The 24,119-nt window shown below is 45.8% G+C and overlaps 1 protein-coding gene across 2 annotated transcripts in view; it reads left to right on the top strand.

Moving 5' to 3' along the window:
• Positions 1-19,551: 19,551 nt before the first annotated feature.
• Positions 19,552-24,119, top strand: part of STX2 (syntaxin 2) — a 103,163-nt gene continuing 98,595 nt past the window's right edge. Inside the window, exon 1 of one of the 2 annotated variants that reach the window (XM_040347496.1) lies at positions 19,552-19,730. In XM_040347496.1, the coding sequence (XP_040203430.1) occupies positions 19,701-19,730 (30 nt within the window). In that variant the 5' untranslated portion in view covers positions 19,552-19,700. The remainder of the gene's footprint in view (positions 19,731-24,119) is intronic. The other variant, XM_040347502.1, reaches the window with a different exon arrangement.

Raw genomic sequence — 24,119 nt, 5'->3', positions numbered from 1 at the left:
ATCAATCCTGCTCTCAGTAGTATCAATTTCAGTTCGTCGCCACTCCAGTCAGAGTGGGTGAAGTGCCCCCGGACAGACTCCTGCCACAAGCCTGGCAGCCGAAGTGTCACTTTAGATTGCTGGGAGGAACAGGTCTCTCTCACAGACCTGGCTCTAGGGCCTCTGCCACAGGCCTATTACTTTAAATGAGCTAAATGAACAAATTGAGCGAATCCTCCCAGTAGGTTTTAGCAGAGGTCACCAGATGACAGCAAAGTGTACCTATCAGCATTCCGGTCACCAGATCCCCGATTGATTCGTTCAAGCCCTGTCAGACAACCTGCCTCCGGGTTCTCCTCAAGCCGACCCCCCAATCGAACGGCACTCAGCCTGGGATCCTTTCAATAGAACTGGGGACCCAGTAAGTCACTGGAGCCCCTCTCAGGAACATAGAACTCCACGTAGAATGTGAGCCGGCCTGGTAGGCCATCGCCGGGGACCGTTGGATGCGCACACCCTGAAGGTGGGTGCCGCACCTGGAACCCGCAAAGAAAAATGGCGTCTGCCACAGATATACTCTCCCTCAGCATGCTCCGCGAGGGAAAACTCCTCTAATTGGCTGCTGGGGAAAAGTGGCTCTGCCAGAACCCCTCTATCGCCACCTGTCGCCCAGGGGTGGGAACAGCACCCCTGGAGCGCAGACTGACCCACAGGACAGTTCATGAATGACAGCAGCCCAAATTTAGAAAATTGTGAATGGGAGCAAAAATAACTCTCCCATTCCCCACTAACTTTAGCGTAGTGCCCATACTGAAAGTAAGGGGGCGCTACAATACTATTATTCTCTATAAAAGTAAAGTCGTTTACTGTATCCAAGAAGCTTCTAGCACATTATTTCAATACTCTGACAATAGTCTTTAGGGCCAAAAATGCACAAAAAACTGTATTTGCTGGCATAAAAAATTCAGGAAAAAAAAGCACTTTTCACAAATTGCAAATGGTGCACTGTATTGATGTGAACAGAGAATAATATGGTTTCCATTGTCATGCCTTTCATTGCAACAGCAGATAGAGGAGAAATCGTACTATTGTTAACGGCCCTTGATAGAAAAAACCCTGCACTGCTTTTTTATGAAAGTGTAACTGTACTCTACTTGAATCCTGTGATGCACCATCCCTGGAACTCCCCACCAGCCGCTGACACCTTTAGGAATTCTGTCAGATTCGGCATTGCTAAATAATTGTAGTGTCCATAAGAGCGCTTGTTTTCAGATAGGTAGCCACTGACCTCCAATGAATAGGGCCATTCACCTAATGCCTTTTTATTTTTATTTTTTTATGCTTTTTGCAGAAACGCAGGCCATTTTTTTAACATGGGTTCCTATGGAACATGTTCACAGCAATGCATTTTTGTGCCTCTGCGTTTTTGAATAGGGTCAGGGACTTTTTTCCCGCAGCATGCAGTGTTTTGCATGTAATAGACTTCAATGGACCCGCATCCAAAATGCAAGTACTGCGTTTTTGCCTTGATTTGCGTTTTTTTTCTTTACATTAACTGCATATAGCCAGTTGCTAAGGAGCAGGCCTGGAAGCTGGCCATCGCATCTCTAAGCAGAGATGAGTCATCAGTTATTAGCGGGTTCCCCACTGACAACTAAAAGTAAAAAAAAAAATTTGCTTTCTTAAAAAAATTGAAGAAAAAAAAACGGTGTGGGGGTCCCCCAAATCTATAAGAAAACTCTTCAGTCTGGTATGGATTTTGAGGGGATACCCCACGCCAAAATAGAAAAAAAAACGCAGTGGAGTACCCCAAAAATCCATACCAGACCCTTATCTGAGCACGCAGCCTGACAGGCCAGGAAAAGAGGATGGGGATGAGCAAGCGCCCCCCTCCTGAATATACCAGCCACATGCCCTCAACATAGGTAGGTGGGGGTGCCCTGGGGCAGGAGGGGAACAAGGGCCTTTTCCCCACAACCCTGGGCTGTAGTTGTTGGGGTCTGTGGGCAGGGGGCTTATCAGAATCAAAAATGTTGCCCTGGACTTTATCCAGACCGGCCCACTTAAATTTTGAGTGTCCCCATGAGCGGCCCCCTTACATTATAGTTTCCCCATCAGCAGCCCCCTTACATCAGCGTGTCCCATCAGCAGCCCCCTTACATCAGAGTGTCCCATCAGCAGCCCCCTTACATCAAAGTGTCCCATCAGCAGCCCCCTTACATCAGAGTGTCCCATCACCAGCTCCTTACATCAGAGTGTCCCATCACCAACCCCTTACATCAGAGTGTCCCATCACCAGCCCCTTACATCACAGTGTCCCATCACCAGCCCCCTTACATCAGAGTGTCCCATCAACACCCCCTTACATTAAAGTGTCCCATCAGCATCCCCTTACATCAGAGTTTCCCATCACCAGCCCCCCTTACATCAGAGTGTCCCCATCACCAACCCCTTACATCAGAGTGTCCCATCACCAGCCCCTTACATCACAGTGTCCCATCACCAGCCCCCTTACATCAGAGTGTCCCATCAACACCCCCTTACATTAAAGTGCCCCATCAGCATCCCCTTACATCAGAGTTTCCCATCACCAGCCCCCCTTACATCAGAGTGTCCCCATCACCAGCCCCCTTACATCAGAGTGTCCCATCAGCAGCCCCCTTACATCAGAGTGTCCCATCAGCAGCCCCCTTACATCAGAGTGTCCCCCTCTCCTCCCCCTCCCAGTGAAGGACGGAGCACATCCAGTTTCATGGGTTCAGATGTGTCAGGTGCGGAAGCTGGCTGTACTGGAGGAGCCAGATGAAAGAAACTGGTCTCTTGATAACATCCAGGTAGGTGGTCCTGTTGCCCTCTCCGATCTTTGTTCCCTTAGACGCCGGTCAATCTGTATGGACAGGTTGACAAGTGCATCCAGGGTTTGGGGTACCCCAACTAAGCCAGCTAGTATTTTAGAGGATCCGACAACCCCATACGGAACTGGTAGCGGAGGGCAGCATCATTCCAGTTAGTGTCCGCACACCAATGTCTATACTCAGCAACGTAGTCTTCCGCCACCCTGCAGCCTTGCTGTAGAGTATGCAGTGTGGCTTCTGTGGTTGTGGAGGGTCCTCGCAAAGCTGGGCCATAGCATCAAAAAAGGTAGCAAATTTAGTTAAAGCTGCTGCTTTCTGTTCCAGGAGGCGGTGTGCCTAGGTTTGGAGTTCACTCTGCAGCAAGGAGACTACCAAGTCCACCTTAGTAGCTGCTAAAGAAAGGGTACGTGGCTGGAGGGCAAAATATAGTTTGCATGCGCTGCGGAACACCCTGAATTTACTGCATTCTCCAGAAAACTTTTCAGGTGTGGGAACTCTTGGTTCAGGAGGAAGCATAACTAATACAGGAGGAAAGGCTGCAATGGCTGAAGAAACAGAGGGATGTGGGGACCCCTTGGGTACCGGCTGGAGATGATAGTGCGTGAACATGTTCTTCTAATCGGGTATAGCCATCGTGAAGATTTTTAACAGCCTGTGTTAGGCCTGCCAGATGTTGACATAGTTACTCCATAGGAGAGGCTCTCCGTTTTGGGCTCAGACATGACTGTCTGATACTGTCACATACCTAGTAGATGAGCCAGAAATGCAGAGGAAGTCCTCTCTTAAGCCTCTGACTCAAGGCCCCTGATAGAGTAAACAGGAGGCGCAGGAGTGTAGAGTATCACAAGTGCCTGGCAGGATCAACAGCAAGGAGGTCAGTCCGGAATTCCAGATGGCACTGTGCAGGGTGGTCAGCAGACTGGAACAGCAGACTGGAGGCTGGAACAGACTGGGAGGAGATTCCCACAGGACTGGAACACAGAAGAGTTAGACAAGCTGGGTCATACACAGACAGTATACTGGAACAAGGCACAGGCAGAAGCAGGGTCACTGCAACAAGCTGGGTCGGTATCAGGCGGGCAGCAGAAAGACCAGGGGAGCAGGAAGGTGCAACATCAAGACAAGCCGGGGTCAGATGCAGGCAGAGAGCAGGAATAGTCAATGGTAAGCCACGTAATACACAGGAACAGATTCAGAGTAGCAGGTAACACACGGGGAACGCTGTCGATTAGACAGCAATGCTTCTGTGTGTCCCACTTGGTACCAAGGATCTCGCGCTCCCGCGCGTGCATGTGCACCCCATGCGCATTGGCACCCACAATCGTGTACCAGCATGTCCAGATCTTCTCTTTTTACAGACTGGAACTCCTCTTTAAGAGACACTGAATATTTTTTTTTACATCAGTCATTCTAAAATATCAAATATACCATGGCTTGTTTTTAGGCTTCTTATTTGTTCTGTGTACCAGGGGCGGCCCTGTCCATTAAGGGCGCATGGGTGCCCCCTCCTCTATCCATTGCTGCCACCCTCCCTATCCATGCGTCTGGCCACTTTCAGGACGCCGAGCACATAGATTCCAATTCGGGGTGGCTGTTTTTTTGAAGCACCGATTAGAGCCAGAGGCTCTAATAGATTTAAAAAAAGGGTGGGCTCGGGGCGCTGAGAATGCGCTCTGAGCCCACTCATGTGTGTGGGAATAGCGAATGAATATTTCCTATTCTTACACTGAATCGCCTTTCTGCCAATCATGAAGTGCAGGTCTGAGGCCCGTTTCCCGATTGGCCTAAATCGTTCTAGCTGCCGCCGAGCAGGGGAAGGAGAAGCTGCTCGTGATGCCCGCGGAGGGGAGCCGGGGAAGCTGCCTGTAATTGGCCACCATGGATGGGCTAAGTGCACCGACCGGCCTGACCCGACAGGGGGGGGGTTGTCAGGTCCCCGCCTCCCCCAAATCAATTACCACCAGCCGCCACTGCTGTGTACGCTCCATACTATACACCTCACAGATACTAGTGTAGAGCGAGCAGTGCTGGTTTCTGGTCACATGCTCCGCTCTATGAGGGTTATTTACTAAAATGGAGAGTGCAAAATCTGGTGTAGCTCTGCATAGAAACCAATTAGCTTCAAGTTTTTTTTTTTTTTGTCAAAGCTTAATTGAACAAGCTAAAGTTAGAATCTGATTGGCTACCATGCTCAGCTGCACCAGATTGTGAGTTTTAGTAAATCTCCCCCTATGTGTACTACAATTCCCATAGAGCTGAATGTGTCTGCACACAAATGTGTAGACCATCTCTAGGTGGTGAGCAGGAAAGGGTGGCTACGTTCACGTATAAAATGGGGGCATAGAGAATGATCAAAACCACCCTAGAACAGGAAGTCTGAGATTAGCAGAAAAAAAATTGCATTTGAGAGATAAAAAAAACGGAGTAGGCACATTCTAATTATATTATACTTAAACATATTGGGGCAGATCCACAGAGATCTGCACCCGCGCAGCGTATCAGAGATACGCTACGCCGCTGTAACTTACCTGGCTTTAGTTCGAATCCATAAAGATTTTGCGCCGTAAGTTATGGCGGCGTAGTCTATCTCTGGCGGCGTAAAGGCGCGTAATTCAAATCGGCGATTAGGGGGCGTGTTTCATTTAAATGAAGCACGTCCCCGCGCCGAATGAACTGCGCATGCGCCGTCCCTAAATTTTCCGCCGTGCATTGAGCTAAATGACGTCATAAGGACGTCATTTTTTTTAACATAGACGTGAATTACGTCCATCCCGATTCACGGACGACTTACGCAAAAAAAAAAAATTCAAAATAAACGCGGGAACGATGGCCATACTTAACATGGCAGGTCTAACTATACGCCACGAAATACCAGCTTTAACTATACGCCGGAAAAAGCCGACTAGAGACGACGTAAAGGGATGCGCCGGCCGCTCGTACGTTCGTGGATCGTCGGAAATAGCTAATTTGCATACTCAAAAAGGAAAACGACGTGAACGCCACCCAGCGGACGCCGAAGGATTGCATCTTAGATCCGAAGGCGTACGAAGATGTAAGCCTGTCGAATCTAACCCAGATGCCGTCGTATCTTGTTTTGAGGATTTTAAAACAACGATACGACGCGGGTAATTTGAAAGTACGCCGGCGTATCAGTAGATACGCCGGCGTACTCGCTCTGTGGATCTGCCCCATTGCATGATTTTCTTAGTTTACTTTAATCAGAATCTTCTATCTCTGTATAGTAAGCCCTGTCTATAGTTACAGTGTACAGTACTAGGATTTTGCATTATTTCCAGTAGGGGGCAATAACAACCAGATGATGTAATTTCAGAAGCTGTATAACGTTTATCAGTTCCTATACAAATTAATTTGTGGATTTCAGTTTTCATTTAAAAAATAAGTTGTCTTCTCAAACTAATATTTTGTCTTGAATTTAGTACTGTTTTTCTTTTAACCAACCCCACTTTTGATTTATTTTCCCAGAGGGTGATTTTAGGGATGATGGGTAGGCATGAAGTTTGGGTTCACCACTACCCTGGTTTCATTGCAGATCCTGCAGGTTCAAAATTTGCAGTTCCAGCCAATTTATGTGCCAGTCCATTGTCTGTAATCCAGGGCATGGCTTTTGCACAATGGCCAGCAGGCTTTGAATGGCCTATTAGGGGGATTTTGAACAGTGACCTTGCAGCCCAGAAAGGCAGCCCAGTGTAGTATCTGTGTACTGAAGCTTGTGTAGTTAAAGTATAGGGAAACTACATATGAAGAGATCAGAGTCATTCAAAAAAAAAACTGTGCTTTAATTCTGATTGCTATTTCTTTAGGTCATCATTCAATTTGCTGCCTTTTTTTGTTATTATTTTTATTATTGGGTGTTTTTTTGTCTTTTTACGTTAGTTTGTGGGCACTTTTAGCAGCTGTCCCATTCATAGCAAAACCTATTTTTTTTTCTATTGCAAGATTTCCCATAAAGCGAAGCTCCACCTGTTTAATCTGTTTAATTCGTTTTTCGGAATTCGTTTTGTTTATTCGTATTGGAATCGATTCAAATTTTTAGTATTCGAATAGTTTCAAATCAATTTTGAATCGTTTTCGAATTCAAATAGTTTTCGAATCATTTTTGAATTTGAATAGTTTTCCATTTTCCAAAGAAAATAGAATAGAAAATAAAGGAATAGAATAGAAAAAAATATAGAAAATGATATAACAGGAAATAAATGAATAGAATAAAATGTAATAGAAACTAATAGAATAGAAAAAAAGAATAGACTAAAATAGAAAGAATATAACCATCTTCTGAAATTCGAATAGAAAAGAATAGAATAGAAAAGAATACAATTTAAAAAACAATAGAATAAGATACAAATAATATAACCATTTCCCAAAATTCAAATAGCATCATATTGAATTTGAATTGAATAGAAAATAATATAATAGAAAATAACAGAATAGTATATAAAAAACATAGAATAGAAAAAATGTAACCATCTTTTTCTATTTGTGTATTCTATTCAGATTCAGATTTATTCTATTAAAATTTCAGAAGATGGTTATATTATTTTTATTCTATTCTGTTGTTTTTTCTATACTATTTTGATATTTTCTATTTTATTCCAATCTATTATTTCTATTCTATTCAAATTCAAATTCATTCTATTTGAATTTTGGGAAATGGTTATATTCTTTCTGTATTTTTTTAATTATATTATTTTCTCTTCTATTATAGTCTATTCTATTCTTATGTATTCAAATTCAAATTTATTCTATTTGAAATTCGAATTTCAGAAGATGGTTATATTCTTTCTATTTTATTCTATTCTTTTTTTATTATATATTATACATTTTTATTCTATTCTGTTATTTTATTTTCTATTTTGTTCTGTTTTACTATATTATATTATATTATTTTATTTTCTGTTATATTCTTTTCTATTCTATTATACTTTTTTCTATTTTATTCCTTTATTTTCAATTCTTTTTAATTCCCTTTGAAAATTGGAAAACTATTCGAATTTTAATTTGAAAATTATTACAATTCAAAAACTTTTTGAATTTTAAACGTTTTGGAATTTGATTTTAAAATGATTTGAATCAATTCGAATTTCGTCTGAATTTTTTTTCATTATTTCAGATTCGTTTAAATTTAGTACTCCCCTTCTTGTTGTGACCCGAAAAGCGACGTCTCAGACGTCACTTCCGGGTCAAGCTCTCTGTGTCCCCAGCTAGCTTAGCATGGAAAGATGTTTTGCAATGTGATCTGCATTCCAAAACATTTAGGGATGGTTCACACCACAAAAACACATTTCTGCATGCGCATTTTTAACGCGTTTTTGATGCGTTACGATGCGTATTCGGATGCAATTAAGGTGCTTTTTTTCAGGTTTTTTCCCACTATACTAGGGTCCAGTGCGTTTTTGATGTGTTCCAGTGCATTTTACTGCTTTCCAGTGCAGTTAAAATGCATCATGTTCTACTTTTTTTTCCGAAAGACCCTGGAACTGACCGCACTAGTGTGAACTATGCCATTGGAAACCATATAATCTACTTTCCATTGGTTTTTAAAGCATAACAAAAACGCACTGGACTGCATGTGGTGTGAACTGGCTGTCATTGGAGCACAGGGGCGACATGCAGGGTCTTTTAGACCCTGCATGTCTCAGTAAAGAGAACCTGTCACCTAAAAAACATCACATACGGGGACTTTTTGACCCCCTATGTAAAGAAAAAAAATGAGTAAAAATAAATAAATATATATAATATTTTTTTTTTTTGAAAAAAAAAAAAAAAAGTTACACCCAAGCACATAAATAGCCCCCCCAACCCCAATTTTTTTTTTGAGGCCCCCCCACACCCAAATAAACATACGCACATACGAATGTATATGCATGCGTCATGTTCGCCTACATGTGAAAATGTCAATTCTGATACCTGTTACATATCGCAGCGCACACCGGAGTGAGAGCAATAATTCTAACACAAGACCTCCGCCATAACACTAAATTGATACCAATAGGGGGCTTTTGAAGCATCACCTATAGAAAATATAAAGCACTGAAGTTTGTCACCATTTCACAGGCACACACATATTTAACCACCTCGATACTGGGCACTTTCGCCCCCTTCCTGCCCAAGCCATTTTTCGGATTTCAGCGCTGTCACACTTTAAATGACAATTGCGCGGTCATGCAACACTGTACCCAAATTACATTTTAATATATTTTCCCCAAAAATAGAGCTTTCTTTTGATGGTATTTGATCACCTCTGACATTTTTATTTTTTGCGCTATAAATAAAAGAAGAGCGACAATTTTGAAAAAAAGCTATATTTTTTACTTTTTTCTATAATAAATATCCCCCAAATATATATATATATATATATATATATATATATATATATATATATATATATATATATATATATATATAAATCCTCAGTTTAGGCAAATATGTATTCTTCTACATATTTTTGGTAAAAAAAATCGCAATAAGCGTATATTGATTGGTTAGCGCAAAAGTTATAGCCTCTACAAAATTGGGGATAGATTTATAGCATTTTTATTTATTTTTTACTAGTAATGGCGGCAAACAGTAATTTTTATCATGACTGCGATATTGTGGCGGACATATCGAATACTTTTGACACTATTTTGGGACCATTCACATTTATACAGCGATCAGTGCTAGAAATATGCACTGATTACTGTGTTAATGTGACTGGCAGGGAAAGGGTTAACACTAGGGGCCGATCAAGGGGTTAAATGTGTACCCTAGTGAGTGATTCTAACTGTAGGGGGAGGGGAATGACTGGGGGAGGTGACCGATCGGTGTCCTTATGTACAAGGGACACACCATCGGTCTCCTCTCCCTGACAGGATGTGGATCTCTGAGTTTACACACAGAGCTCCACGGTTCTGCTCAATTACTGGGCAACCACGGGTGCCCGGCGGACATTGCGGCCACCGGCACGCGCATTGGGTTCCCAGTGAAGCGGCGGGTGCGCACACGCGCCCCCCAATGGCTCGGGAAGACGAGGACATCATATGACGTCCTCCCAGAACAAGAGGCTTATCGTCCCGCCGTCATTTGATGGTGGGCGGTAGTCTAGTGGTTAACTACTTGCCGTCGCCGCACCGTCATAATACGTCCACAAGGTGGCTCTCCTAGGCGAGATCACGTATTATGACGTCCTACCCTTTAGCCGCCACTAGGGGCGCACGCGCGCCGCCGGAGGCGCGCGCACGCGCCCCCCGCTCGCCCCCGACTCCCGTGCGTGTGCCCGGCGGGCGCGATCGCCGCCGGGCACACGCGATCGCTCGGTACAGAGCGGGGAACGGGAGCTGTGTGTGTAAACACACAGCTCTCGTTCCTGTCAGCAGGGGAAATGCTTTTCTTCGGTTCATACACTGTATGAACCGAGGATCAGTGTTTCCCCTAGTGAGGCCACCCCCCCCCCCCCACAGTAAGAACACACCCAGGCATACTTAACCCCTTCCCCGCCCCCTAGTGTTAACCCCTTCACTGCCAGTGGCATTTTTATAGTAATCTAATGCATTTTTATAGCACTGATCGCTATAAAAATGCCAATGGTCCCAAAAATGTGTCAAAAATGTCCGAAGTGTCCGCCATAATGTCGCAATACCAAAAAAAAAAAATCGCTGATCGCCGCCATTACTAGTAAAAAAAATATTAATAAAAATGCCATAAAAATACCCCCTATTTTGCAAACGCTATAACTTTTGCGCAAACCAATCAATAAACGCTTATTGCGATTTTTTTTTACGAAAAATATGTAGAAGAATACGTATCGGCCTAAACTGAGGAAAAAAAATGTTTTTTTATATATTTTTGGGGGATATTTATTACAGCAAAAAGTAAAAAATATTCATTTTTTTCAAAATTGTCGTTCTATTTTTGTTTATAGCGCAAAAAATAAAAACCGCAGAGGTGATCAAATACCACCAAAAGAAAGCTCTATTTGTGGGAAAAAAAGGACGCCAATTTTGTTTGGGAGCCACGTCGCACGACCGCGCAATTGTCTGTTAAAGCGACGCAGTCCCGAATCGCAAAAAGTACTCTGGTCTTTGGGCAGCAATATGGTCCGGGGGGTAAGTGGTTAAGGTTGGACATGTTGGGTATCTATTCGATCGGTCCAACCTCATCTTTTATATTTTATCAAAAATTTGGGTAATTTGTTGCGTTTTTTACCAAATTTTTGGAATTACCACTATTTTATTCTCTAGGATGTCTGCTTTCAGAAAATATATAATGTTTGCGGGTTTTGTGTAATCTCAGGCAGAAAATTATTTTTTAACCACTTTAGCCCCGGAAAAATTGGCTGCCCAATGACAGGGTCATTTTTTGTGATACGGCGCTAAGTCGCTTTAACTGACAATTGCGCGGTCATGCGACGTTGCACCCAAACAAAATTGACCTTTTTTTCCCCACAAATAGAGCTTTCTTTTGGTGGTATTTGATCACCTCAGTGGATTTTATTTTTTGCGCTATAAACAAAAAAGGAGTTACAATTTTGAAAAAAAAGCAATATTTAGGCCGATATGTACATATTTTTGTAAAAAAAAATCACAATAAGCGTATATTGATTGGTTTGCGCAAAAGTTAGTGGCCCTGATTCAGATACAATTGTGTATCTTTCGGCGGGCGTAACGTATCTCAGATACGTTACGCCGCCGTAACTTAGGGCGCAAGTTCCGTATTCATAAAGAACTTGCGCCCTAAGTTACGGCGGCGTAGCGTATGTTGTCCGGCGTAAGCCCGCCTAATTCAAATATGGATGATGTGGGCGTGTTTTATGTAAATTCATTGTGACCCCATGTATTTGACGTTTTTTACGAACGACGCATGCGCCATCCGTGAACGTTTCCAAGTGCGCATGCTCCAAATTACGCCGCAAACTGTCAATGCTTTCGACGTGAATGTAACTTACGTACAGCCCTATTCGCGAACGACTTACGTAAAATACGACGCTGTTCAGTCGTTTCCGACGTCCATACTTAACATGACTTACCCCTGCTTTATGAGGGGTAACGTTACGCCGGAAAAAGCCTTACGCAAACGACGTAAAAAAATGTGCCGGATGGACGTACGTTTCTGAATCGGCGTATCTACCCAATTTGCATATTCGACGCGGAAGTCTAGGGAAGCGCCCCTAGCGGTCAGCGTAAATATTGCACCCTAATATACGACGGCGTAAGAGACTTACGCCGCTTGTATCTAGGCAACATTGAGGCGGATCTGATTCTATGAATCAGACGCCAAGATGCGACGGCCCGCACTCAGAGTTACGACGGCGTATCTGGAGATACGCCGTCGTAACTGCTTTCTGAATCCGGGCCAGTGTGTCTACAAAATAGGGGATAGTTTTATGGCATTTTTATTATAATTTTTTTTTTTACTAGTAATGGCGGCGATCTGCGATTTTTATCGTGACTGCGATTTTGCAGCGGACACATCAGACACTATTTTGGGACCATTGACATACTGTGTAAATGACACTGGCCGGGAAGGGGTTAAACACTAGGGGGCGAGGAAAGGGGTTAAGTGTGTCCTAGGGAGTGATTCTAACTGTGTGGGGGCTGAGCTACAAGTGACACTACAGTAATCACTGCTCCTGATGACAGGAAGAAGTAGATCAGTGTCCTGCCACTAGGCAAAACAGGGAAATGCATTGTTTACATCTCCCTGTTCTGCAGCTCTGCCACACGATCGCGGGACAACGGCGGACATCGAGTCTGCGGGTCCCATGGGCACGGTCACAGAGCTTGCGGCGGCAGATTTAAAGCAACGTACAAGTACGTTGCTTTGACTGCCCGTGCCATTCTGACGATGTATATATACGTGAAGCAGTCGGCAAGTGGTTAAGCAGGTTGTAAACCCCCCCAAAAAAAAAAACGTAAGACGAAGGCATAATGAGCCAGTATGCATCGCTTACTAGCTCATTATGAAATACTTACCTTAGAACGAAGCTGTTGCAGCAGCGCCCGCACACCGCTGAAGCAGCTGACATTTTTGAGTTTTTTTCCGGGTTCGCCGGCTCCGACGCTGTGATTATACGGAGCAGCAATGATGTCACTCCCGTGCATGCACGCGGGTGCCCCTGGTCGCGGCACAGGTCTCTGAAGCAACAGCACGATCGCCCATTCCTTCTGTGCACTTGCTCTGATAACAACAACGTATATAGTAAATACCTCCTAAACGGTGCAAGTTTAGGAGATATTCAAAGTACCTACAGGTAAGCCTTATTATAGGGTTACCTGTAGGTATAATTAACCACTTGCCGACCAGCCGCCGGCATTATACTGCGGCAAGTTGGCATGATCCCGAGAATTGCTGTAGCTGTACATCGGCTTGTGAACTCGCTTTTGTGGGTTGCGGTGTACGCACACTCCCATTGGCCAGCGGGGGAGCCAATCAGCGGGTCCGGCGGACTCATTGTCTGCCGGGCACCCGCGATCGTTCCCTGCAGTGACAGTACCACCAAAAGAAAGCTCTATTTGTGGGAAAAAAAGAACATCGATTTTGTTTGGGTACAGCGTCGCACGACTGCGCAAGTGTCAGTTAAAACGACACCGTGCCTTATCGCAAAAAAATGGCCTGGTCAGGAAGGGGGTAAATACTTCCAGGGCTGAAGTTGTTAAACAGGCAGATTTAACTTCCTCTTCAAACGTGTGCAAAAATGGCTCTGGCAGAAAAAGGGTTAAAAGACATGCCTGCTGTACTTCTTGAGCATTCCCGTGTGCTTGGTGGTCTATTGATGGGACAGTCAAAATGATGCATTGCATGAACTTGTATTTACCACGTCGAAATACGAACGTTATGGGCCGTTCGCGCAAAATTTGAGTGGCGTGTCACGGCCCATAATTCACTGCGGCATCGCAGTGTATTGCTGGCTGATGTATGGCCAAGCATGCACTATGACCCGCATGCTTGGCCAATTACAGCTTGCAAAAAAACGGAGAGCCATAATTGGCCAAAGCCAGGATGGCTTTGGCCAATTATGGCTCAGGGGGTTTAGTAAACGCCCCACACTATAAAAGGCCGCCTGCAGGTCGGCCTTGTGTAGTGTGTTGCGTTGGTTTTAGAGTGGACAGAGAGAGAGAGAGTGTCAATTTTTGCAGTTAGATAGAGCAGGCAGGCAGGCAGGCTAGTCAGTTAGAGTTAAAGTGTGTAGAGGATATATATGCATCCCAGGTGTTGTATATATATTTATACACTGTATAGTTTAGCTAGATCCGCTCTTCCTAATTTACTGACAGGCAAGCAGGTGATTGTGCTAGCTGCAGTATTCTCACGTGGTGTACTGTCTGTGTCCTCTGCAGTGTGCACCTAAAGCTACGTGGTGTGTGTACTGTCCGTGTCCTCTGCACATTGTGCACCTGACGTAAAGCTGGTGTTTCTCATATTTACTCCTAGAAGCAGGAATCTGCTCATATTAATACTACAGGCAGGGTATATTGCTGCAAGTACTTTCACGTGGTGTACTGTCTGTGTCCTCTGCAGTGTGCACCTAAAGCTACATGGTGTGTGTATTGTCTGTGTCCTCTGTAGTGTGCACCTAAAGCTACGTGGTGTGTGTACTGTCCGTGTCCTCTGCACATTGTGCACCTAACGTAAAGCTGGTGTTTCTCATATTTACTCCTAGAAGCAGGGATCTGCTCATATTAATACTACAGGCAGGGGATATTGCTGCAAGTACTTTCACGTGGTGTACTGTCTGTGTCCTCTGCAGGCCATTAGTATGTCTGGAAGGACAACAAGGAGAGACAGAGAGTCACGAGCTGATAAAAGAGGGCAAGCAGGCTCTGCATCTAGAGGCAACAGTGCTGGTGGTGGACACGGTGCATCCTCATCAGCACGTGGCCGTGGGACACGCTCGTCCTTTTTTTTGGCAGCTGGCCGTGTTGAGCCGCAACATGCCGAAGACTTGGTAGAGTGGATGACCAAACTGTCTTCATCCTCCCCATCCTCTCTTACCCAGGCTCAGGGTACTTTGTCTGGCAAAGCAGCTGCCAACGCAGCCTCTTCCCTCTGCTCAATGGCATCAGTCACTCCTTCCCTAGCCCCACTATGTCCTCCTGAGGAGTCCTTCGAACTGTGTGACCACAGTGTTGGGTACATGCTGCAGGAGGATTCGCAGCGTTTTGAAGGCTCCGATGATGGTACACAGCTAGAGGAAGGCAGTAACGTGAGCCCAGAGAGAGGGGGTGCCCAAGAAGGACAGCAATCTGGCAGTCATGTTCCCCCAGCTGCAGCATACTGCCAGGTTTTCTACAGTGATGAGGAGGGAGGGGATGATGAGATCACTGACTCTACGTGGGTGCCTGACAGGAGAGAGGAAGAGAAGGAGGAGGCAATATCTATGCACTTATACTTTATATTGGTTCTCAGGTGGAGCTCCCCAGGGCAACCACCACCTCAGCAGTCTAGGGAGGAGGGAAGGGGAAGGAGGGGAGAAGGGAAATATAAAGCCCTTTACTCACCTCTCCAGGGATGCCCAGCTCTGTTTTCTTGCCGAAGCAAGGTAGTAGTACTTACCCTCCTGTGGTTTTATGCTGGAGCATCCTAGACAGTGCATCTTCTGCATGGTAACGGAGATGACTGTCGGCCAGGCTACTGCGACTCGGCCCTGTAGACCGGTCTTTATGCAAGCCCTGGAGCGCATAGCTCACCGGCCACCCGTAGAGCGACGGGCATGTCGTGGACGACCCAGCGCGCAGCTACGGTCGGCACATGCTCGATGGCCGAAACTGGGAAGAATACAAGGATCTAGGATCCAGCCTGTTGCCCAGTCGGCAGTTGATCGAAGATCGCAGGAAAAAAATAAAAATCCAGAATCTTGAACTAACAGCCTTCCAGCCATGGGCCTGAAGGGAGCCATGTCTTCTCCTGAAACTAGGCAGAAAAAAACTGATATGCGAGATGCAGAGAGAGGGGTTATACCCAGAGGGCCCACCCCCTGGGCGGGGCTATAGGGTGTATGATAAGTTAACCTTTTATGTATAAGTTTCTGCCTAGTCAACTCCTAAAGGAAGGCTAATACCCACTAAGTCAAGATTAAGGCTGTGTCCGTCCATGAACGAAAGAGAAAGTAGGGTTTTCCTCTGTCACACTTTGGTGGATCGGAGTGGTTTGGATGTCAGCGGGCATGTCACCGCTGACATTCGCGGCTCCCTATGGAGATTTTTAAAGGTAAAAGTTTGTCGCCATTCCACAAACGGGCGTAATTTTGAAGCGTGACATGTTAGGTATCAATTTACTCTGCGTAACATTATCTTTCATAATATAAAAAATAATTGGACTTAGTTCCTGTTAGCGATGTAACATAGGATAAGCTGTTAGATTGAAATTTTAACCAAGCATTATCTCCTACTGCTTTGAATTATGACCTCTAGTTCAGCACCTTTTTCTTCTTCTATTGTTCATAGAACTGGATGAGTACTGCGTGATGGTGTTTCTTTATGAGGAGTTGTTTGCGGAGTCTGGTGTGCTCTCTATCCCCTTTGACACAGTTAGATCCCATATGGGGTGTCGGGTGGGATAGACAATGCCCATTCTCTGATATGATTTCTTCTTGCTTTTCTAATTATTTCTCCTGGTCTTATCACGCAAAACTCTCTTCATGGCTGAGCTGAACCATTACCTTTGTGTTCATATGTTACGATGTCCTACAATGTCACATACGGACAGTTAACGCTACTAATTTGTGTTTTTTGTGCATTTTTAAAATTCAACAAAAACTTTGAAACAAAAAAAAAATAAAAAATATTTAGGCTAACGGTTGTCTTATTTTTTAATTAAAATAAGTGTATTTTTCCCCAAAAAAGTGCGCTTGTAAGAATGCTTCAAAAATACGGCGTGACATAAAGTATTGCAATGACCGACATTTTGTTCTCTAGGGCAGTGGTTCTCAACCTTTCTAGTGCCGTGACCCCTTGATAAAATTTCCCAAGTTGTGGGGACCACTAACAGTAAAATAATTTTTGTAGCGTGGGTTGTCAGCACCCAAGGCAAGACAAGTAATTTGCGCACCTAACCCATGGACGTTTAGCGCTCCCTGAGTCCCTTCCACTCGTACAGTATTAAACCCCTGATGGTACATTTTAGGATGTACCACTCTTTCTCTTTGTTCTCCTTCCTTTCCCTTTTATCTCTCTTTATCATAATTTCTTGTTTTTTTCCCCATCCCTCTATTTAGTTGTCTCTTACTTTTTCTCTTATTCTTTCTCTCCCTTTTTCTTTGTTCCTCCCCCTCTTTTCCTCTCCCTTCCATGTAGTCTCTATTTTTATTCCTTCTCTTACTCGTTGGCGGTGGGGGGGGGGGGGGGTAATGGGGTGAGTTGAGTGGCAGTGCTGGCAGGGAGTTCTGATCAGCCAACTTAGGTGCTCTTGATCAAGGTCATCTGCTGATCTGAGAACTGTAGTGGGGACTTTTAATGGCAACTATAATCACAGGTAGTGTTACCCACTGTGTCTCCAGCTTCACTGTTTCTTTGACTTTGTGGTGTCTCGCAGCAGTGACACCTATGCCGAAATCAGGAGATAGGGTCTCCTCCAGCCTCTCCCACTTCACATTCCTCACCAGTCAGCTGACCTCTAGTCTTTGCCCCCCAGCCATGCCGTCAACTTAATGGGCGGCTGCGAAGAGGCTGTGTGGGTGGCCGGCTGGCCGCAGGCTCCATGAACAGCCCAGCTGGGCGACCGCAAAAAGGCTGGAGAGCGGTGCGGGCTTCAGGAACAGCCCTGGATTTGGTGACCCCTGGCAAATCGTCATTCGACCCCCAGGTTGAGAACCACTGCTCTAGGGTGTTAGAAAAAAAAAACATATAATGTTTGGGGGTTCTAAGTAATTTTTTAGCAAAAAAAAAAAAAAGATTTTAGCTTGTAAACTGAGGGGCAGATCCTCAAAGATCTGCACCGGCGCAGCGTATCTGAGATACGCTACGCCGCAGTAACTTACCTGGCTTTGGTTTGAATCCAGAAAGAATTTCTCGCGGCGTAAGGGCGCAGAATTCAAATGCGGCGAGTAGGGGGCGTGTTTCATTTAAATGAAGCGCGTCCCCGCGCCGAACGAACTGCGCATGCGCCATCCGTCAAAACTCCCAGGGTGCATTGCTCCAAATGACGTCGCAAGGACGTCATTGTTTTCGTCGTGAATGTAAATGGCGGCCAGCCCCATTCACGGACGACTTACGCAAACGACATAACATTTTCAAAATTATACGCGGGAACGACAGCCATACTTAACATTGAGTACGCCACCAGATAGCAGCTTTAACTATACGCCGGAAAAAGCCGAACGGAAACGACGTAAAAGAATGAGACGGCCGCTCGTACATTCGTGGATCGTCGGAAAAAGCTAATTTGCATACTCAATGCGGATTACAATGTGATCGTCTCCCCGCTGTCTTTTGGGAGACACAGCTCCAGGGGCGGACTGACAACTCTTGGGGCCCCCAGGCAATAGGAGATTATGGGCCCCCCAGGCAATAGATTATGGGGCCACACAGTATACACACACACATACAGTAGGCATACACAGTATACACACACAGTATACATACACACAGAATACACATACACACACTGAAAAGGTACTGGAGAGGTGGGGCAGCTATAATCTTGGGATTTTTAGACCAAAAGGATGTTGGCGAGGGACATTTCAGGGACAGATGTAAAAAAACACAGATTTTTACATACTGTTCTTGGTTTTACTGAGGCTGGCAACCCTGATGGGGCCCCCTAGTGGCATGGGGCCCTCGAGCAGTGCCCGAATGGTCAGTCCGCCCCTGCACAGGTCCCAGAAGACAGCAGGGACCAGTGGGATAGCACAGCACGAGGCGCAGTAGGGCAGCTTCACTTCCTGATTCCCTTACCGAAGTTAGGGACAATAGATCGGGTGCCAACATCGCGGCAGGTAAGTGTCCTTATTTTGAAAGTCAGTGGCTGCTGACTTAAAAAATAAAAAATTTTGGCGGACCTCCGCTTTAAGTGGTTAAACTGTGGTAAGTGCTCCTTGGAAGCAGTTAAAGCGGAGCTCCACCCTAAAGTGGAACTCCCGGTGATCGGAACCCTCCCCTCCTCCGGTGTCACATTTCACACCTTTCAGGACAGGTATTTGCACCCACTTCTGGCCACACAGTCTCAGGTAAACTGCGGGCATGATGTCACCTTCCGCCCCCCCGTTGTGTTCTGGGAACACTCGGCTCCCAGAACACAGCAGGAGCCAATCGGCAGGCGTAGCGCGACTCGCGCATGCGCCGTAGGGAACCGGGCAGTGAAGCCGGAGCGCTTCACTTCCTGGTTCCCTCACCGAGGATGGCGGGGGGGGGCAGCAGAGTGACGATCGCTCGTCCTCTGCTGCGGACGGCGCTGGACTCCAGGACAGGTAAGTGTCCCAATATCAAAAGTCAGCAGCTGCAGTATTTGTAGCTGCTGGCTTTTAATATTTTTTTTTTACAGCGGACATCAGCCTGTTTCCCGATGCCCGTGTACCATTCTAAGCTAGGAGCCGTTACTGGACTCATTGTACTGGGCTCATTATACAAGACTCATTCAGCTATTCCATGCAATGTAACGATCACATGACCCGTTCCCGCAGGCGCTGGGGCAGAACGAGGCTCGGAACGCAACAACATGGAACGCTTCCAGATATTCCCAGCTCAGAGAGCGCCGCGACCACGCCCACCCATTTTCCATCGCCCTGGGAGGCGCACATGCGCAGTGTTTCCCCTCTCCTGCTTCCAGCAGTGTGGTTGCTGTGGTACCGGGCGGAGTGCGGGAGGCGGAGATCACTCTGGACAGGCACCGGGAGAGCCGCTCAGTGACTCTGGGGACTCCACAGCTTGTGCGGGCATGAGGGACCGACTGACCGAGCTGTCAGCGGTAAGTGCTCGCTGCTGCTGGGAGCGACATAAAGCGAATAACGGTCCTGCAATGGGCGGAAGCGGAGAAGGCTGTGTATTGAGTGTTTATGAGTTCTTTATTGTCAGGGGTGGGCAGTGTGATGACTCTTGTATCTCCTCCATCCGGGCTTTATCCTCTACTATACATGACATGGAGTAGTGGTAGGGCTGCCTGTGGCACTACAAGTCCCAGCATGTCTTAGAGGCGCTTCACCCCAGAATCGCATTGGAACAAAGTTCACTTTTCCTGTGCATTCTCCTAAAGTGACATTTGGCGGCCCATTCATTGAATAGACTGCAAATTACACAAAAAAGTAGTCCATGCACTACATTTGAGAAACATGCTGCACCAAATCGCATGGTACTGTGGTGCCCGCAAATGTACTGCGTTTGGGGTGCCATCAGGAATCTATTGGCGCCCACAGCAGATCTCAAAGGCAGTGAGCGTAAATGTGGATGGAACGCGTGAATCGGCTCTTTGGTTGACCATACATCTTTATACCCGAGTGTACAATCTTTGTATGACCAACTTTAGGTTTTCTATGAGGACCTACCTTATCGATCCAATCAATTACTAGCCAATCAGGCTGGCCCTTGCACTAGGTAGTTGTTGGTAGATGTAAGGCAGATTATACAATCAGATTGTAATGTGTGTGGTGAGTTTTGTTGGTTACCCGGCATGGTTTACGTCGTCCTTGTCTGATGATCTGACCAGGCGTCCTGCAGAAAATGTTACAGCTGCATTTGTAAGGCTAGGTTCATACCTGTGCATTCTTTTTGTAGTGTCCAGAACGCACGACACTGGTATAGCCCTGTTCATATTGGGTCGTTTTGACATGCGATTTAACATGTCAAATTGCCAGCAATGGCACTGTCCGAATCGGTGCCACATTGACTTTGCAGTGCCGCACCGATTCTCCAAAGTAGTAGTAGATGTCTCGGAAATCGCTCCTGAAGTCGGACTGAAATACGAGTTTAAAATCGTGCGAGTTTAGCTGAACTTGTATGATTTCCAACCCACCTTTAGTGTGAACCCAGGCTAAAAATGGTTTCCGATGGGTCTCGTTCCCATCCTATGGGTCTCGTTCACATCCTATGCGTTTTCCTGCAGTGTGTGTCTTTAGAAAAGGTTTAGGGACTGTTTTTCATTCTTGAAGGTGTGGTTTTTGGATCCATGAACCTTAATAGAAGCGCATCAAAAACACAAGTTTGTAGGGTTTTCTGCCTAACAACCTCCTCCTACAGGAAAAAAAAAATGCATGGAAAGTAGGGGCCAACCGATTGTTGGGGGCCGATATTTTCATTTTTCAAATCAGTATCGGTCAGAGAGTTACCGATTTATTACTGATATTGGACAGACCCCCTTACCCCACACAGTGCATGCTGCAGTCTCTGCCAATCTGTCAGTGGGGCACTAGAGAGATGACATCTCTCACTGCCCACCTCACATCACCGCTATTCCACCCCTACATGGCAAGTGACGAGCTGCACCTGGGTGGTAGTGGCAAGTGACGAGCTGCACCTGGGTGGTAGTGGCAAGTGACGAGCTGCACCTGGGTGGTAGTGGCAAGTGACGAGCTGCACCTGGGTGGTTGTGGCAAGCTGCGAGCTGCACCTGGGTGTTCACCCTTCTGAGTGTCCCCTTAGCAGGTCACTTGCTATGGTGGCATTTGTGTTTGTTCCTGGGCTCCAGTCTCTGTGTCCATAAAAAACAGATGCATTTCGCCCTTTTTCGAGGGTTAGTTGTAGGTCTCTATGGCTACGCCCTGAAAAGGACGAAACGCGTAAAAGGAGCTGAAGCTATCTTTTACACATCTCATTCACATTTATGCAACAGGCAGTTTGTGTCTGTGTGCAGACGGTCCCCTTGCCACATGTCACAGCAGTGCATTATGCCATGCTGTAGTGCCGGGTTCGACAAATTTGCTTGGAATCTAGGAGCCAGCTAACAAAGTTAGGAGCCAGAACCGCACCCCGTCCCGCCGAGCTTGCGCGCAGAAGCGAACGCATACGTGAGTAGCGCCCGCATATGAAAGCGGTGTTCAAACCACACTTGTGAGGTATTGCTGCGATTGGTAGTGCGAGAGAAATAATTCTAGCCCTAGACCTCCTCTGTAACTCAAAGCATGCAACCTGTAGAATTTTTTTATAAGTCGCTATGGAGATTTTAAAGGGTGTACTCGGCGTAACATTATCTTTCACAATATAAAAAAAAATTGGGCTAACTTTACTGTTGTCTTATTTTTTTTTTACCAAAAAAGTGCACTTGTAGGACCACTGCGCAAATACGGTGTGACAGAAAGTATTGCAACGACCGCCATTTTATTCTCTAGGGTGTAATAAAATGAATAAAAAATATATATAATGTTTGGGGGTTCTAATTAGAGGGAAGGAGATGGCAGTGAAAACACAGGGGAAGCTTCATTAGCATTGCTGGTTGTCTTGTCATGCCAACGGCCACCACAAGATGGTGCAGATCACAGAAGGAAGCATAGGCCTGCAGAAGGCCGCAAAGCCGCGGCCTCAATTACCGGCCGGCGCCGCCCAACGCGATCGCGCGGTGGGGGCGCACGGAGACAAAGGATGGGGTATCCTGTGTCTCCGCGCGCCCCCACCGCGCCGGCCGGTAATTGAGGTCGTGGCTTTGCGGCCTTCTGCAGATCTATGCTTCCTTCCCCAGGCGTCAGGTCGCTTATTCTAGTCGCAATTGCGACCTGGCGCCCGGATTTCGTCGAACCCTGCTGTAGTGTATAGATGTAAATTAAGTGTTGTTTTGTGACACTTAATAACATTTAGAAAAAAATGTAAATGGTGCAACTAGAGCTGCACGATTAATCTTTAAAGAATTGAGATGGTGATTTTACCCCTTCTCTATCTTTAAAGAGAAGTATGTTTTTTTTTTTTTTTTTTGTTTTTTTTTTGGCTGTTCATACTTACCTCGGTGGATGCAGCATCGGACTGATACTGCATCTGTCCCCCGCCGCCTCTGCACTGAGAACTGAAACACTGAATATCGCCAATGGCTCGGTTCTCACAGCTCCCCGAGCGGAGAGATGCTGCCTGTCAGTCAGTATCTCTCCTGCTCTGCTCCTCCATGCTCATTGGAGCGCTAAGCTGTGGAGGGGGCGGGGAGCGGGTAGCTCGCTGAGAGGCTGAGACTGCCATCAGTGCAGGCAGCTGGCGGATCCAGACTTCCTAAGTTGGGATGATGAGCTGCCTCGACTGATTGCAGTGACATCAGCAGAGAGCGGACTTCACAGGAGTGCAAAACGAATTGCACTCCTGTGACCCAGAGGCGAAGCCCAGCCTAAAAAGCTCAGGCTGGACTTCTCTTAAAAAAGCATTTTCCTAAATTCAGTGCAGAGGGTTCTCTGCTCAAGCCGACAGCTGTCCAAAAAAATTAAAAACAACAAATAAACAAGCAGCCTGCCAAGTTTCTCAAAACATCGCTAAAGGGAAACCTTGTAACACATGGTTCTTTTAGATCAAAGGAATGAACTTCTGTCTGTAAATGAGGGCAGTCTAACCACTTGGACCAGGGATCTCAAACTGGCGGCCCTTCAGCTGGTGCAAAACTACAAGTCCCATGAGGCATTGCAAGGCTGACAGTTAGAAGCATGACTCCCTCAGGCAGAGGCATAATGGGACTTGTAGTTCTGCAACAGCGGGAGGGCTGCCAGTTTGAGACCCCTGACTTAGACAAAACCTTTTTTGACACTTGTTGCTTACAGGTTTAAAATCTGTATTTTTTTGCTCGAAAATTACTTGGAACCCCCAAACATTATATATACTAGAGAATTAAAGTTTTTTGCAGTATTTTATGTCGCACTGTATTTGCGCAGCAGTCTTACAAAAAATACACTGAATAAAAAAACACTAAGGCCCCATGCACAAGGGACGCCGCTGCAAACTCTGCTGAACACACGTTTTTAAAGGCTAAACCCGGCATTTGGAAACGCCCGCTTTGCTGCAGCGTTTTACCGTGTTTGCGTTTATAAGCGTTAAGTTGAGAAACATCATAAGACCGTCCCTAAGTTGACTAAGAAACAGTATTTAACCATTTCAGCCATTTTGTGAGACCAGAGTGAGTAGCAGCTGAGAGAGCAGCAGTGTACTTGTCTTTAGCGTGTCACTTGCCACAAGCTGCGGATTGTCCACTTGCCACGTCACCTGGCCACGTCACCTGCCACAAGTGGTGGAGTGTCCACTTACCACGACACCGGCCACAAGTTGTGGATTGTTCACTTGTCACGTTACCTGCCACATCACCTTCCACAAGTTGTGGATTGTCCACAATGCAATGCAAGCAATTCTTTTTTTTTTTAATATTATTTTTAATGGTTTTTCATCATTTGCCATCATTCTGGAG

The sequence above is a fragment of the Rana temporaria genome, chromosome 1 (genome assembly GCF_905171775.1).
Source record: "Rana temporaria chromosome 1, aRanTem1.1, whole genome shotgun sequence".
NCBI lineage: Eukaryota > Metazoa > Chordata > Amphibia > Anura > Ranidae > Rana > Rana temporaria.
The sequence above is the reverse complement of the archived record's forward strand: the minus strand, read 5'-3'. Positions and strand labels throughout refer to the sequence as shown.